This window comes from Pelmatolapia mariae, linkage group LG13 (genome assembly GCF_036321145.2).
Source record: "Pelmatolapia mariae isolate MD_Pm_ZW linkage group LG13, Pm_UMD_F_2, whole genome shotgun sequence".
Taxonomy (NCBI): Eukaryota; Metazoa; Chordata; class Actinopteri; order Cichliformes; family Cichlidae; genus Pelmatolapia; species Pelmatolapia mariae.
In genome coordinates, this window is record NC_086238.1 from 27,177,912 (window position 1) to 27,195,462 (window position 17,551).

The 17,551-nt window shown below is 42.3% G+C and overlaps 1 protein-coding gene across 1 annotated transcript in view; it reads left to right on the plus strand.

Annotated features, from left to right (window-relative positions):
* LOC134639993 (peroxisomal membrane protein PEX13-like) overlaps nt 1-16,251 on the plus strand; it is an 87,463-nt gene extending 71,212 nt beyond the window's left edge. Inside the window, exons 2-4 of the mRNA XM_063491535.1 lie at nt 14,460-14,728; nt 15,118-15,240; nt 15,409-16,251. Coding sequence (XP_063347605.1) covers nt 14,605-14,728; nt 15,118-15,240; nt 15,409-15,530 — 369 coding nt within the window. The 5' untranslated portion in view covers nt 14,460-14,604 and the 3' untranslated portion in view covers nt 15,531-16,251. The remainder of the gene's footprint in view (nt 1-14,459; nt 14,729-15,117; nt 15,241-15,408) is intronic.
* The last annotated feature ends 1,300 nt before the right edge of the window (nt 16,252-17,551 follow it).

Below are 17,551 nucleotides of genomic sequence, written 5' to 3' on the forward strand. Positions count from 1 at the left end.
TGACAAACTGTAAAACAAAAAATCTCTGAATGTCTCACTTACACTTCTCCAAGACAAGATGGCTGAGGCCTGGGGTTGGACTTTTGCTGTCCTTGCTTCTTTTGGAAGCTTTTTCCAGTCTTTCTGTGGCACAATCTTTGCGTTTGGAGCTCTTGATTCGCCCATCTGACGTCCTGTCCTCTATCCTGAGGAACCAGGGATCAGTGTGGCGGTCTGCAGTTTGTACAAAGATCACTTGGTTACTACTGAATCAAAACACCTGAAGTAAAAGCCCCAAATTAAGATGAATTTAACAGGTAAAGGAGACTTTACTCACCTAGATATTTACGCACACCCACAGCACGTGGTGTGGTAAAGGTCGTCCAAGATTTTGACCACATGTCAGAAACTGGTTCAAAATTGTACTAAACTCACTTGAACTCTGACTTTGTATGCACTTAGAACTATCACAAGACATTAAAACAAAACATCGGGCATTGATGACATCACAGCAATCTAACATTCTAATCTATGCAAACTGTCTCCAAGGCTACATAATATCAAATTAAATCATAGCAAAGGAGTAAAAAGCAGGATCAGTCTTAGGGTGTATGTTACATGTTTGCCAGTTTGGATGAGTGAGTGCAATACTTCATCGGCCTGTGTTGTAGCAAGCTGTTGAACCTGCTGAGAAACTTTTCTTTGTCCACTCTGCCCCAAACTTCACATGCTCCATAATGGTCGAGGCCTAGAGACCTCTGCATAGTTATTGCAATTAGCATTAGGTTATCAGTGTCATCTGATATACAGTGGCTTGCAAAAGTATTCGGCCCCCTTGAACTTTTCCACATTTTGTCACATTACAGCCACAAACATGAATCAGTTTTTTTGGAATTCCACGTGAAAGACCAATACAAAGTGGTGTACACTTGAGAAGTGGAACGAAAATCATACATGATACCAAACATTTTTTACAAATAAATAACTGCAAAGTGGGGACACCTGGCTGGAGATGCTCACTCAAGGACAACACCATACCATCCAAATGGCAACCCATTTCCAGCTGAGCCATTTAATTGGATATTTCTTCAAATGCTAAGGACACTGGAGGAGAAGGCAAAGAGCAGCTGGAAAGAGCATCTGCCTCAGATAGTACATGCATACAACTGCACCAGGCATGAGGCAACAGGCTTTTCACCCCACTACCTCTTGTATGGTCGACACCCCCGTCTCCTAGTAGACTTAATTTTTGGCCTGTTAGCCAGAGATGGGACTGAAAGACCTCAGAGCTATGCCAGATTTGCGTCTCTACTGTGATGTCAAATATCAATACCAGAATGTGTGTCGATGTATGTGCATTCATTTGTGCATGCGTGGAGATCTGAGGTTGGCTGGTAGGGTGGACCTCTGTGCATAATCACAAGTGTGTGCAAACATTTCCATGATTGGATTTCTTGGAATTTGGTTTCTTTGGGGGATTTTTTCAAGTTTTTGTAATGTGACAGGTTAAAGAATTACCATTCAGCTTACCCTCTGAAATGTCAGTGTGCATCTCAGATGTGTTGTTGTCATCAGGGATGATGTGACGTACCAGCCAATCCATCACCGCACCCAGCTGCAAAACTGTGACGCAATCTGCTGTGGTGGCATTAAAGTCCTGCCAGTTTACAGCGGCTGATTTGGTCCCTAAAATCCAGAGAGTAATTATTCATGGTAAGGAATTCATGTGGACACTAAGCGTGTGGGCAGGCAAGGACATTTAAACAGTGAGGCTGACGACCTACCATTTCTTCGTGTGACTGCTTCTGCTCTAAAAGGGACTCCAATGCCAAAATCGATGAATTTGACACATAGAAATGCTGGATGATCAGGCGATGTGTCAAACACAATATTGTCTGGCTTAATGTCTCGATGGAAGACACCCTTGGATTGCATTTCAGCGGCTGCATGTACCAGCTGTCTCATTATGACCTGACAGACAAATGAAAAATACGTTCAAATAATCAGATTTACATTATCCATTAAAGATTGCCACTAGAAGAATTGTAAAGTGCACACATAAGAAGCCATACTGGGAAATTGTCTTCTCTGCGTTATCCAAAGAAGACAGTCCCAAAGCCTCCTTCACCCAGCTTATCCTGCTCTTCGTATTTTTCTTCAAAGTCCTCTACAGAGAGACAAAACTAACACAGGGGTTGTGATTAGTTGTATGTAGGAAAGCTGACTTTGCCTCAATGTACACATTCATACAGTCTTTGTTAGAAGCTTCCTAGTGATTAGCAGATGGATACCAGCTAAACTCTGAGAGCTTGGGAAAGAGGCTCTATCACTGCAGGTGTGGTGTGAACTTACCTATGTACTTCTTACCTTTAGTGTGACTTTTGTATGTGCTGTGTGTATCTGACTCGTAGACGGAGCAGCTGGCCTCCTCCTGTGAGCTTGATGTCTTGCTCTTTTTACTGCGTGGTTGTTTTGTTCCATCGCTGCTTGACTTTCCTTTGCTGCTCTTCTTTCTGAAAGCAGCTGCAAAAACCAAAACCAATTAGACCTCTGAACTCCACACAGGCCTACAGATGATCAATAACTGTAAAACAAAAAATCTCTGAATGTCTCACTTACACTTCTCCAAGACAAGATGGCTGAGGCCTGGGGTTGGACTTTTGCTGTCCTTGCTTCTTTTGGAAGCTTTTTCCAGTCTTTCTGTGGCACAATCTTTGCGTTTGGAGCTCTTGATTCGCCCATCTGACGTCCTGTCCTCTATCCTGAGGAACCAGGGATCAGTGTGGCGGTCTGCAGTTTGTACAAAGATCACTTGGTTACTACTGAATCAAAACACCTGAAGTAAAAGCCCCAAATTATGATGAATTTAACAGGTAAAGGAGACTTTACTCACCTAGATATTTACGTACACCCACAGCACGTGGTGTGGTAAAGGTCGGCCAAGATTTTGACCACATGTCAGAAACTGGTTCAAAATTGTACTAAACTCACTTGAACTCTGACTTTGTCTGCACTTAGAACTATCACAAGACATTAAAACAAAACATCGGGCATTGATGACATCACAGCAATCTAACATTCTAATCTATGCAAACTGTCTCCAAGGCTACATAATATCAAATTAAATCATAGCAAAGGAGTAAAAAGCAGGATCAGTCTTAGGGTGTATGTTACATGTTTGCCAGTTTGGATGAGTGAGTGCAATACTTCATCGGCCTGTGTTGTAGCAACCTGTTGAACCTGCTGAGAAACTTTTCTTTGTCCACTCTGCCCCAAACTTCACATGCTCCATAAAGGTCGAGGCCTAGAGACCTCTGCATAGTTATTGCAATTAGCATTAGGTTATCAGTGTCATCTGATATACAGTGGCTTGCAAAAGTATTCGGCCCCCTTGAACTTTTCCACATTTTGTCACATTACAGCCACAAACATGAATCAGTTTTATTGGAATTCCACGTGAAAGACCAATACAAAGTGGTGTACACTTGAGAAGTGGAACGAAAATCATACATGATACCAAACATTTTTTACAAATAAATAACTGCAAAGTGGGGACACCTGGCTGGAGATGCTCACTCAAGGACAACACCATACCATCCAAATGGCAACCCATTTCCAGCTGAGCCATTTAATTGGATATTTCTTCAAATGCTAAGGACACTGGAGGAGAAGGCAAAGAGCAGCTGGAAAGAGCATCTGCCTCAGATAGTACATGCATACAACTGCACCAGGCATGAGGCAACAGGCTTTTCACCCCACTACCTCTTGTATGGTCGACACCCCCGTCTCCTAGTAGACTTAATTTTTGGACTGTTAGCCAGAGATGGGACTGAAAGACCTCAGAGCTATGCCAGATTTGCGTCTCTACTGTGATGTCAAATATCAATACCAGAATGTGTGTCGATGTATGTGCATTCATTTGTGCATGCGTGGAGATCTGAGGTTGGCTGGTAGGGTGGACCTCTGTGCATATTCACAAGTGTGTGCAAACATTTCCATGATTGGATTTCTTGGAATTTGGTTTCTTTGGGGGATTTTTTCAAGTTTTTGTAATGTGACAGGTTAAAGAATTAACATTCAGCTTACCCTCTGAAATGTCAGAGTGCATCTCAGATGTGTTGTTGTCATCAGGGATGATGTGACGTACCAGCCAATCCATCACCGCACCCAGCTGCAAAACTGTGACGCAATCTGCTGTGGTGGCATTAAAGTCCTGCCAGTTTACAGCGGCTGATTTGGTCCCTAAAATCCAGAGAGTAATTATTCATGGTAAGGAATTCATGTGGACACTAAGCGTGTGGGCAGGCAAGGACATTTAAACGGTGAGGCTGACGACCTACCATTTCTTCGTGTGACTGCTTCTGCTCTAAAAGGGACTCCAATGCCAAAATCGATGAATTTGACACATAGAAATGCTGGATGATCAGGCGATGTGTCAAACACAATATTGTCTGGCTTAATGTCTCGATGGAAGACACCCTTGGATTGCATTTCAGCGGCTGCATGTACCAGCTGTCTCATTATGACCTGACAGACAAATGAAAAATACGTTCAAATAATCAGATTTACATTATCCATTAAAGATTGCCACTAGAAGAATTGTAAAGTGCACACATAAGAAGCCATACTGGGAAATTGTCTTCTCTGCTTTTTCCAAAGAAGACAGTCCCAAAGCCTCCTTCACCCAGCTTATCCTGCTCTTCGTATTTTTCTTCAAAGTCCTCTACAGAGAGACAAAACTAACACAGGGGTTGTGATTAGTTGTATGTAGGAAAGCTGACTTTGCCTCAATGTACACATTCATACAGTCTTTGTTAGAAGCTTCCTAGTGATTAGCAGATGGATACCAGCTAAACTCTGAGAGCTTGGGAAAGAGGCTCTATCACTGCAGGTGTGGTGTGAACTTACCTATGTACTTCTTACCTTTAGTGTGACTTTTGTATGTGCTGTGTGTATCTGACTCGTAGACGGAGCAGCTGGCCTCCTCCTGTGAGCTTGATGTCTTGCTCTTTTTACTGCGTGGTTGTTTTGTTCCATCGCTGCTTGACTTTCCTTTGCTGCTCTTCTTTCTGAAAGCAGCTGCAAAAACCAAAACCAATTAGACCTCTGAACTCCACACAGGCCTACAGATGATCAATAACTGTAAAACAAAAAATCTCTGAATGTCTCACTTACACTTCTCCAAGACAAGATGGCTGAGGCCTGGGGTTGGACTTTTGCTGTCCTTGCTTCTTTTGGAAGCTTTTTCCAGTCTTTCTGTGGCACAAGCTTTGCGTTTGGAGCTCTTGATTCGCCCATCTGACGTCCTGTCCTCTATCCTGAGGAACCAGGGATCAGTGTGGCGGTCTGCAGTTTGTACAAAGATCACTTGGTTACTACTGAATCAAAACACCTGAAGTAAAAGCCCCAAATTAAGATGAATTTAACAGGTAAAGGAGACTTTACTCACCTAGATATTTACGCACACCCACAGCACGTGGTGTGGTAAAGGTCGGCCAAGATTTTGACCACATGTCAGAAACTGGTTCAAAATTGTACTAAACTCACTTGAACTCTGACTTTGTCTGCACTTAGAACTATCACAAGACATTAAAACAAAACATCGGGCATTGATGACATCACAGCAATCTAACATTCTAATCTATGCAAACTGTCTCCAAGGCTACATAATATCAAATTAAATCATAGCAAAGGAGTAAAAAGCAGGATCAGTCTTAGGGTGTATGTTACATGTTTGCCAGTTTGGATGAGTGAGTGCAATACTTCATCGGCCTGTGTTGTAGCAAGCTGTTGAACCTGCTGAGAAACTTTTCTTTGTCCACTCTGCCCCAAACTTCACATGCTCCATTAAAGTCGAGGCCTAGAGACCTCTGCATAGTTATTGCAATTAGCATTAGGTTATCAGTGTCATCTGATATACAGTGGCTTGCAAAAGTATTCGGCCCCCTTGAACTTTTCCACATTTTGTCACATTACAGCCACAAACATGAATCAGTTTTATTGGAATTCCACGTGAAAGACCAATACAAAGTGGTGTACACTTGAGAAGTGGAACGAAAATCATACATGATACCAAACATTTTTTACAAATAAATAACTGCAAAGTGGGGACACCTGGCTGGAGATGCTCACTCAAGGACAACACCATACCATCCAAATGGCAACCCATTTCCAGCTGAGCCATTTAATTGGATATTTCTTCAAATGCTAAGGACACTGGAGGAGAAGGCAAAAAGCAGCTGGAAAGAGCATCTGCCTCAGATAGTACATGCATACAACTGCACCAGGCATGAGGCAACAGGCTTTTCACCCCACTACCTCTTGTATGGTCGACACCCCCGTCTCCTAGTAGACTTAATTTTTGGCCTGTTAGCCAGAGATGGGACTGAAAGACCTCAGAGCTATGCCAGATTTGCGTCTCTACTGTGATGTCAAATATCAATACCAGAATGTGTGTCGATGTATGTGCATTCATTTGTGCATGCGTGGAGATCTGAGGTTGGCTGGTAGGGTGGACCTCTGTGCATAATCACAAGTGTGTGCAAACATTTCCATGATTGGATTTCTTGGAATTTGGTTTCTTTGGGGGATTTTTTTCAAGTTTTTGTAATGTGACAGGTTAAAGAATTAACATTCAGCTTACCCTCTGAAATGTCAGTGTGCATCTCAGATGTGTTGTTGTCATTAGGGATGATGTGACGTACCAGCCAATCCAACACCGCACCCAGCTGCAAAACTGTGACGCAATCTGCTGTGGTGGCATTAAAGTCCTGCCAGTTTACAGCGGCTGATTTGGTCCCTAAAATCCAGAGAGTAATTATTCATGGTAAGGAATTCATGTGGACACTAAGCGTGTGGGCAGGCAAGGACATTTAAACAGTGAGGCTGACGACCTACCATTTCTTCGTGTGACTGCTTCTGCTCTAAAAGGGACTCCAATGCCAAAATCGATGAATTTGACACATAGAAATGCTGGATGATCAGGCGATGTGTCAAACACAATATTGTCTGGCTTAATGTCTCGATGGAAGACACCCTTGGATTGCATTTCAGCGGCTGCATGTACCAGCTGTCTCATTATGACCTGACAGACAAATGAAAAATACGTTCAAATAATCAGATTTACATTATCCATTAAAGATTGCCACTAGAAGAATTGTAAAGTGCACACATAAGAAGCCATACTGGGAAATTGTCTTCTCTGCGTTTTCCAAAGAAGACAGTCCCAAAGCCTCCTTCACCCAGCTTATCCTGCTCTTCGTATTTTTCTTCAAAGTCCTCTACAGAGAGACACAACTAACACAGGGGTTGTGATTAGTTGTATGTAGGAAAGCTGACTTTGCCTCAATGTACACATTCATACAGTCTTTGTTAGAAGCTTCCTAGTGATTAGCAGATGGATACCAGCTAAACTCTGAGAGCTTGGGAAAGAGGCTCTATCACTGCAGGTGTGGTGTGAACTTACCTATGTACTTCTTACCTTTAGTGTGACTTTTGTATGTGCTGTGTGTATCTGACTCGTAGACGGAGCAGCTGGCCTCCTCCTGTGAGCTTGATGTCTTGCTCTTTTTACTGCGTGGTTGTTTTGTTCCATCGCTGCTTGACTTTCCTTTGCTGCTCTTCTTTCTGAAAGCAGCTGCAAAAACCAAAACCAATTAGACCTCTGAACTCCACACAGGCCTACAGATGATCAATAACTGTAAAACAAAAAATCTCTGAATGTCTCACTTACACTTCTCCAAGACAAGATGGCTGAGGCCTGGGGTTGGACTTTTGCTGTCCTTGCTTCTTTTGGAAGCTTTTTCCAGTCTTTCTGTGGCACAATCTTTGCGTTTGGAGCTCTTGATTCGCCCATCTGACGTCCTGTCCTCTATCCTGAGGAACCAGGGATCAGTGTGGCGGTCTGCAGTTTGTACAAAGATCACTTGGTTACTACTGAATCAAAACACCTGAAGTAAAAGCCCCAAATTAAGATGAATTTAACAGGTAAAGGAGACTTTACTCACCTAGATATTTACGCACACCCACAGCACGTGGTGTGGTAAAGGTCGGCCAAGATTTTGACCACATGTCAGAAACTGGTTCAAAATTGTACTAAACTCACTTGAACTCTGACTTTGTCTGCACTTAGAACTATCACAAGACATTAAAACAAAACATCGGGCATTGATGACATCACAGCAATCTAACATTCTAATCTATGCAAACTGTCTCCAAGGCTACATAATATCAAATGAAATCATAGCAAAGGAGTAAAAAGCAGGATCAGTCTTAGGGTGTATGTTACATGTTTGCCAGTTTGGATGAGTGAGTGCAATACTTCATCGGCCTGTGTTGTAGCAACCTGTTGAACCTGCTGAGAAACTTTTCTTTGTCCACTCTGCCCCAAACTTCACATGCTCCATAAAAGTGGAGGCCTAGAGACCTCTGCATAGTTATTGCAATTAGCATTAGGTTATCAGTATCATCTGATATATATGACATTTACAGTACAGTACTCACACCTGACATAGGAGGGAAGAAATATGAACTTTTTGACATAAATTTGATCATATGAAATTGGATTTTTTTAAAATATGAAATAATGTAACTTTTTCCTTCCGTCATACTTCAGAAATATAATATCTTAAGTTTTGAACATTTTTAAACATTTAAGTTTGCTCCTACATGGATGTGCTCCACAATCATTGGTCAGTCATGTTAAAATCCATTATCAGTGGAAAACAAACCTGATCCTCTACTAGAGGCGATTGTGTAATACCTTTTAGACATAACACTAAGCAAACAGTTATTATCAGTTAAAGGTAGTGAGATTTGGAGTGATACATGACACATGATGGAATAAGACACGCAGGCTTAATGCACATAAGTCTGCACACATCCAGACATTAACAGATACACACACATGGCCACCCTTTATATCGGTGGACCTCCCCCAGGCCACACTGCCCTCCCCTTCTCAGAGAAACCCTCAACAGAAGAGTTGAGAAACACAAAACTTGTGAGATCTGAATGTTCTGGTGAGTCTCCATCTGTTACAGGTGGGTGCTGCCTGGACTGTCTCAAGACAGACCAGACCAGGTGCACCACAGACACTTCAAACCTCATCTCAGGACAAAAACCAAAAGAACAACATAAAAATTGAGAAAACTTGCCTTAGAAACATGCAGGGTTAGAGGAGACGGCAGCCGTGTAGAGGTGAGCCTGTGTGAGTCTCTTTTCTTTTAGTGAACAACAGAAAAACAGAAAAAAGAAAGAAAACTTACCTTAAAAATCTGTAGGGTTGTTTTCTCTGAGACATGTTGGAATCTGTAAACAGTTACTCCGAAAAGGATCCAGATGTTTCAAAATACTTCTCTGGCAAATGTTTCAATTCTGCGAACATAAATGCTGTGATTAATGGACTAAAAGTCATCGCTTCTTACCCATATTTATGGATTTAAGGATCAAAGGATCAAATTGGTGGTAAGATTCTAAATATATGTGATGTCATAGTCCTGTTAAATAGTCCCAATTTCAAACCTCATGTGAGGGCAAAAACCACAAGAACAACATAAAAAAGGAGAAACCGTACCTTAGAAACATGCCGGGATACAGGAGACGGCAGCACTGCAGAGGTGAGGACACGCATCTGTTTGAAATAAACAAAACAATAAGCACAGTTATACATACACACACACACACACTCCCAAAAACTAGCCAGCCCTCATGAGGAGGTTGCGACGCCCTCCAGGTGCGGGAAAGAAAGCAGGAAAAACCGGGAGTGGGCCGCCTCACCGCTCTTAACATTGGTGGACCGCCCCAAAGAAATCCAAACATGGAAATGCTTGCACACACATGTGATTATGCATAGAGGTCCATCCTACCAGCCAACATCAGATCTCCACGCATGCACACATGAATGCACATACATTTACACACATCCAGAGATAAACTCCCCCAAAGAAACCAAATTCCCAGAAATTAAAACATGGAAATGTTTGCACACACTTGTGATTATGCGTAGACGTCCACCCTACCAGCAAACCTCAGGACTCCACGCAGGCACACATGAATGCACATACATTTACTTTACACACATCCAGAGATAAACTCCCCAAAAGAAATCCGAACATGGAAATTTTGCGCACACTGCACACACATTCAGAGTTCTGAATGTACTGGTGAGTCTCCACCTGTTACAGGTGGGTGCAACCTGGACTGTCTCAAGACAGACGAGACCAGATCCACCAAAGAAACTGCAGATGTGCATCTTTTTGAAATATATAACACAATAAACACAGTCGTGCAGACACATACACTCACACAGGCTGCGAAAGCCTAGCCAGCCCTCGTGATGGTGTGGCACCACCCCTCAGGCGTGTGAAAGAAAGCAGAAAAAACCCAGACTGGGCCGCCTGGCCACCCATTATAAAGGTGGACCTCCTCCGGAGAGAAACCCTTTATAGAAGAGTTGAGAAAGACAAAATTTGTGAGGTCTGAATGTTCTGGTGAGTCTCCACCTGCTGCAGGTGAGTGCAGCCTGGACTGTCTCGAGACAGACCAGATCAGCTGCACCACAGACACTTCATACCTCATCTCAGGAGAAAAACTGAAAGAGCAACATAAAAAAGGAGAAAACCGACCTCAGAAACATGACCAACATCTGTTTGATTAGACTAACAAATAATGGTTGGCCATTTTCAGGTCCTCGCCTAACCTTCAGTCGATGTTCGAGGTCATCGAAACGCTTAGGTTTTATATATCGACTTTCCTTGGACTGATAATCTGTCTCGTATTGAAATTGTTCTTTGGTCAGTTTTGCCTGTTGCAGAATTTCAGGGTCGCTCTTGTTGACTTTAATAGCCACGATCTGTCTGTTTGCTCTGTGAATTGGTTAGAAACAAAACTGAACTTGTTTTGGTTTCTGTCCTAAAATGTTCTCAAAACGTCTCGAAAGGGTTTGGGTTGGTGTCAGGTCAACGTCCGTTATGCCATAAAGTATAATAGGTGAGCGCTGGTATTTATGGGTTTTGGGATCAAAGCAAAGCTACCAGTCATACAGGATCAAAGCAAAGTTACCGCATCACAAGGGATCAAAGTGATTCTAATGTATGCGCAGGCGCACACACACATGTTTGTTTGTGTAATATTGTTCACACTGAATTTGACCGTAGGAAATTTAATATGAGTCAATCAAAGAAAATGTTAGTTTTGAAGAATTTTGAAATTACGAAACTGACAATTACGAGAATTGTTTTTTTTTCTTTTGCATAACATGTCGAGCTTTTCTGTATATAGTCATTTCGTACAAGAAATTGATGAAAATGTTCTATTTTATTTTAACAATCATCAACTTCATATGCAGGTTTCGTACGGGTGCTTGAAATCCTTGAACAATCTTGGATTTTAATATTGTAGTGCTTCTATTTGGGATTTTGTGCTTAAAACGTCTTGAAACTGTATTTCATTCACCACAAATAACTATCTGATTGAATAGTTTTCTTATCAGATAGAGAAATAAAAAGTCTAAAAGCAACATTTCTCTGCCTGGGCTGCCTTGTAGCTCTGCACGTCAGTCTGTTTCAATTTGTGACCCCCCACCCCCTCCCCGAACAGTCGGGGGTGAGTGCACTAACGTGCCTGGAGGCCGTTTTAATGAGTGTTTGCTGGAAAACCAAAAATACAAGAAGGATTTGTACGTTTTCACAATGGGGGAGTTTGCGTAAGTCCTAGTAAATCATTTTCTCGAGTGTGTACGTTACACATGCTAATTTTTAAAATCGTTTTTATTATTTTGCTAGCTAGCAAACTCGCGGGATAAATGATTGAAATGCACTCAGTGTGATGCAATACGGTGCCGCTATTATAACAGTTAGTTATTGCAGGGTAATTTATGGAATATGCTGTGAATTTAACCAAGATTACACAGCAGTAGCAGTAATGCGAGTTACTTCTCCAAAGTGAAAGCTTTAAACGTTAGCCCGATGCTTAACTAGCCAACTTAAGGCTTTCTGATTGAAGGCTAAAAGCGGCGTTGTCACCAAGTAAACAGAATATTGATTATATTTTTGTGTATTGCTGCAGTTTTTTCAAGTATTAACTTGGTGCTTTTGGCAACCTTAGGGGGAAATAATGGTAATATGACTGATCCATATGGACACAAAGAATATAGACTTTTTTGTGCTACCGAAGTTTCGTGGCTTTCATTCAAAATCTGTTTATCGTTAAACAACTTAAACATTATAATGGCTTCAAACTCACATTGAGGCCTGTGGGGCACTATCAGCCACTGAAACAGTAGACAAATGAATATTTCATACCTGAAGGCTGCCTGTTTATCTAAGGGAGATAAACAATACATTATAATTGTATATAATAATATCACAGATGATAGATTAAATAGGTTTTTGATAGATGCTTGTGCATTCTTAAAGTCTTATATGTTGAATTGAACTGAGTATGTCATCTGTTCAAAGCCTCTCCCAGTCAGTGCTGTTCTCTATGCCTGTCTTACTCTACATGATATTTTTTAACATCAGCATGCTAAAGGACTTGTTTGGAAGAGACTGCTATTTTATATGCTAAAATATGTTTTTCTTCTGGGCCAAGTTGGTGAAAACACTTTATTATCCTCTAATAGATTTTGTAAATGCTTGGTGATGGTAGTACCCAAAACTAGCTGCATCAGGTACTTCCCTGTGTATTTGGAGAGGATCAGAAGTCCCAGGAATAAAAAAAGCCCCCAAAACAAAAACGGCAACTAATTATTTATCTGCACAGCCGTACAAGTGGCTGACTGCTAGTTTGGTCCTCTGAGGCCGTGTCCTAGTCAGAGTGTCTCGCTAGATTTCTCTCTCTTCTGTTAATTGAGCGTTTTTTGATTGTTTGTTTTGTTGCAGTTCTGGGTAATAAGTTAAATTAATAAAATAAATATTGTAATTGCATTTCTGTTTGTTCTGTACTTGCTAACTGTCAATTCAGAAGAAAATGTAGCTGCTGTCTTCCTGTTGCTGTTTGCCAACAAACTCAGTTCCTTTGCCCGATAATTTACTTTAAAAAAATGCCTACATGTATATTTATAAGCTGAGTTATTATATAGCTGAATAATTATATCTTTCAATTCATAACTAATAATGTTTTATTTTAAATTTGTGTCTGTGTCTTTTAGCTTCTTCTGCTTATTATTGTTATCCATCCATTTTCTTCTGCTTATCAAGGACTGGTTTACCCGGGCAGCAGCCTAAGCAGAGAAGCCCACATCTCCCTCTCCCCAGCCACCTCCTCCACTTCTTCTGGGATAACACCAAGACATCCTCAGGCCAGCTGAGAGATATAGCCTCTCCAGAGTGTCCTGGGTCTGCCCTGGGGCCTCTTTCTCCTTTTCTCATCAGCCTCTCTTCAACGTGAAGGAATAGCAGTTCTACTCTGAGCCCCTTTTGAGTAGCTGAACTCCTCAGCCTGTCTTTAAGGGAGAGGCAACACCCTTAGAGAAAGCTCATTTTTTTTCATCTGTCAGTCCTCTGCTCACCTGTCCCCAAACTCCTAAACGAGACCCAGAGAAGATTAAACTCCTCCGCTTGATGCTGCAAGTCATTGTTTTTTCTTGTCTTTTTCTCAACATTTTCCGATAATTCTAAAAATATATGTACAACAGTTTGTTTGTACAGTCAGCATTTGTATATATACAGCAGTATTCTCAAACAAGCAATAGTGAACGCACCTGTGTGAGGCAAATTCCACAATCACAGTTCAATCAGTCCCCCCACCCTGACACTTTTTTCCGCTTTAAGTGAGGAAATGGAATTAAATCTGGACACATCTTTATCTTTTTTGGACATATCAACATATCTTTTTACGGTTAAGAGAATATGGTCATCAGATTGGAGAAACTGAACAATCAGAGCTGTGATAATGATATTTAAGGTGTGTTGACTGGTTCATAATGTCAGCTCATGTCAGAAAACATCCCATGCTAAAAGTTGCCACTAGCTGCTGGTTGATGGTGAATTTATTGTGTATTTTCCACAGTCTGTACAGATGAAGAGTAGCAGAGCTGGAGATGAGGCAGGAGGAAGTGTCGACTCAATTCAATTTCAGTTTATTTATATAGCGTTAATCACAACAACAGTCACCTCAAGACACTTTATACTGCAAGGTGGAGGCCCTATTGTAATACAGAGAAAACTAAATGATCAAAAAAAAACCTTTTGAGTGAGCACTTGGTGACTGTGGGAAGGAAAAACACCATTTTAACTGGAAGAAACTTCCAGCAGAACCAGGTATAGGGAGGGGCAGCCTCTGAGGACTGGTTGGGGTTGAGGGGAGGGAGAAAGGACAAAGGACACGCTGTGGAAGAGAGCCACTCTATGAGCTGTTCATTCAGTTTGTGGTTTAGCTTGACTCCATGACGTTTCGAACTAATGCTTTGCTCAATTAATGTTGCAATGAATTATGGGTGGATTTTACTGATATTCTATCTTTATGTTGTCACCAAACAGATCTACAGATTTGGGATAAGCTACAGGCTCCTCCACCCCTGCTGGCTCTTCTGTCCTGCCCAGGTTGGCGCTCCTGGTGCCCCCTCGTCAGGTCCAGCAGTCCTACCGTCCATCCAACAGCTCCTTCTCCCCTCTTACAGCCTCTATGGGAGCTCCATCTGTGGTGGCTACAGGCCTTACAGCTACAGCTATGGTGGCGGCTATGGTGGTGGCTACAGCCTGGGAGGATACAGACACACACCTCACCTTGAAGACGTCCCCCCCAGCAGGTTTGTGCAGCAGGTGGAAGAGATGGAACAGCAAGCACTTACATATTCACATGAGTACATTTTGTTGTTTTGAGAGGTGTACTCAACACAGGACAGTGGCTGCAGGTGCTAATTGTTTTGAGTTAAAGTAATTAAGGCTGCTGTTGTAAAGTTTGATAATAGAATCTGAACCTGGTAATGTTCAGGGCTGCAGTACACGTGTAAAGATGAGTCTGCTTGTATGACATCATATGTGCCTTTGTGTAACTCTGTGGCAAATAAATTGGGTACCATAGCTCCATATGCCATTAGTTACTTTACAAGTGTAAGGAAAAGCAGAAGGACTTGTTTTTGGTTAAGACCAGTTAAAATTATGAATGTCGTTAATTCAGTTTCCTTGCTTGGTTTAGACACTAACTGGGCGAGCGAGGAGGACGACCACGTGGTGGCCAGAGGAGAATATGACTTGACAGCTGCTTCTCAGGAGGAGCTTTCTATGCGAGCTGGAGAGATGCTCAACCTCGCTCCTAAAGGTGATGAGCTTTTTACTGGCTGCGGGACATTTGATTCTGAGTGCTTTGACCCAAAACCTTCTATTTTTGTTTTCCTTATCTTACAACTAACAGATGAGGGCTCTTCTTTTGTGTGAGCGTGCCCCATGTTTACATCTATCACAGTGTTTTCCTCTCCCTCGTGTTTAGAGCTACAGCCCCGTGTGCGTGGCTGGCTCCTGGCCAGTGTGGACGGTGAGACCACATGCTCGTCCCAGCCAACTACGTTAAGATCCTCAGCAAGAGAAGAGACCGCCGGGCCACAGATATGAGAGGCTCGCTCAGGCCCAGCAGGCAAACACGCAGGCACCCCAAACAACCTCGTCTGCACAAATACCCTAATCTGTGCCTCTCCTGCAGCCCATAAACGTACAGCATCTACCCACATCATGTACAGTACTTGAATGATCCATCTCGTCTTTCAGCTCAGTCTCGTCAGATTCATTAGGCTCAGCTGTGTCCCCCTCCTGTGTGCAGTTTCCTCGTTTCCCTCTGTGTGTATTTATAGTAGTGATGGCCAAACAAAGCTTTCTGAAGCATTGAAGCTTGTGTTGAAAAACGATTCATTACTGGAAGCTTTTTAACACAGTCCTCTCTGGTGACATCTGGTGGTCAAAAATATGAAGAGCAGCTTGAATCTACAAAAAAACTGAACTGCGTCATTATGATTGCCCACTCTACACAGTGGAATTCACAATTCACAATTGGACATCACTGATCACGTGACTGTGGCCAAACGAATCAAGCATCGACAGAGTGCTTCTGAAGCGGTGTGTTGGTGTTTTTTGACACACGCGCCGGAGCGTCAGCTTCAAGCGGGCCCTCACTAATTTATAGCATTTGTCCTCTTGTGTGTGTTACTGGTCCGTCTGTGCTCCTCCATGCTGTTTTTCCTGCTTGTCATCCTTCGTGTTTTAACTCCATTCCCTCGTGTCCAGGTTTGTTATTTGGTTCTCAGCTTTCCCAGTTTAGGTTTTCTTAGTTTTGTTTCTCGCCTCCCTCGCCTTTTTTTGTATGTCACTCTCCATGAATAAAGCTCTCACATCAGCAGTGCCTGCATCTTGGGTCCTCCATTCATATCTCAACACGCAAACCCTGACATTTATGGTGTAGTTACATACTACTAGGAAGTGCTGACAAAATATGAAATTATGATGCTATTTATATAGAGGCACAATACCAACACAGAACAGCGGGGACACAGAACCAAAACCTAAGAACTAACAAAGACACATCAAGAAATCAAAGATTAATAAAACAAAACAGAAAACACTGGGCCATCGACCCAGGACCGTGACATTCAGTTTCTCAAGGAATAATCAAAGCAAACATTTTTTTCTTTTTATGAATAAGAGATTTCCTTTTTTGGGTTACATGATGGTGTAAGTTCCAGCACAGCTCATTTAGTTTGCAGAAGTGCTCCGAGGCCCCTATGAAACACATAATTGAAAGAATCTAATAAATTAGAGGGTGCAATAGCTGTAGTATGACTTTTTGTCCTCATGCTGCATGACGACTTTACTTTTTTCTGTTTTTTTGGTGGGAGGAAGTTGACATCTCAGTCCATTGTGACGTGCAGATCTTTGACTGGCTTATGAACTCCGTCAGGAAGAACTCTGCAGGAGAGGGAAACAAGGACAAACAAACCCGGCTTGGTAAAAAGGAACAAGAACAGAAAAAAATCAACATTATTACACATCCCTGATCTGTCATTTACACCACCTGTGGCGCTTGATTTATTGGTCACTAAACGTGGTGTGTGTTTGGTGCGTCACTGGCTGCGTGTTCTGTGTTATTTGTCGGTGGTGGGGTTTGGGCATTGATATTTGAAATCACAGCAGAGAGACTGGATGTGATGTCAGAACCCTCTAAATCTTGTAATTTACAGATATTTAATTCCAAATGATTTGACTGCATCGTTGTGTCTTTCAGTTATGACCCAAACTATCTATCAACTTTGTGAATGAATACACGTCCCCCTGTGACTCATAATTACACCACAGTTCAGATGGCATGAATGAGTCATGAGGTCACACCAACAGTGACAACATCAGCAGTGACATCACTAAAGTTGCCAGGTGAGTCCATAAATAGAACCCGTGACGTGGAGCAGGTACCGCCGTTTGGACAATGCCACGACGCAGGTATAGACGCAAACATGCGAGGTCTTCTCGCCCCGTTCGCAGACGCAGGAGACCCCACAAGGCCTCCGGTGTCCGCAGACGTGGGAGAAGATACCGTGGCAGACATTAGACAATCTCAATAAACATGTAGCATGAACATCAAAACTGTG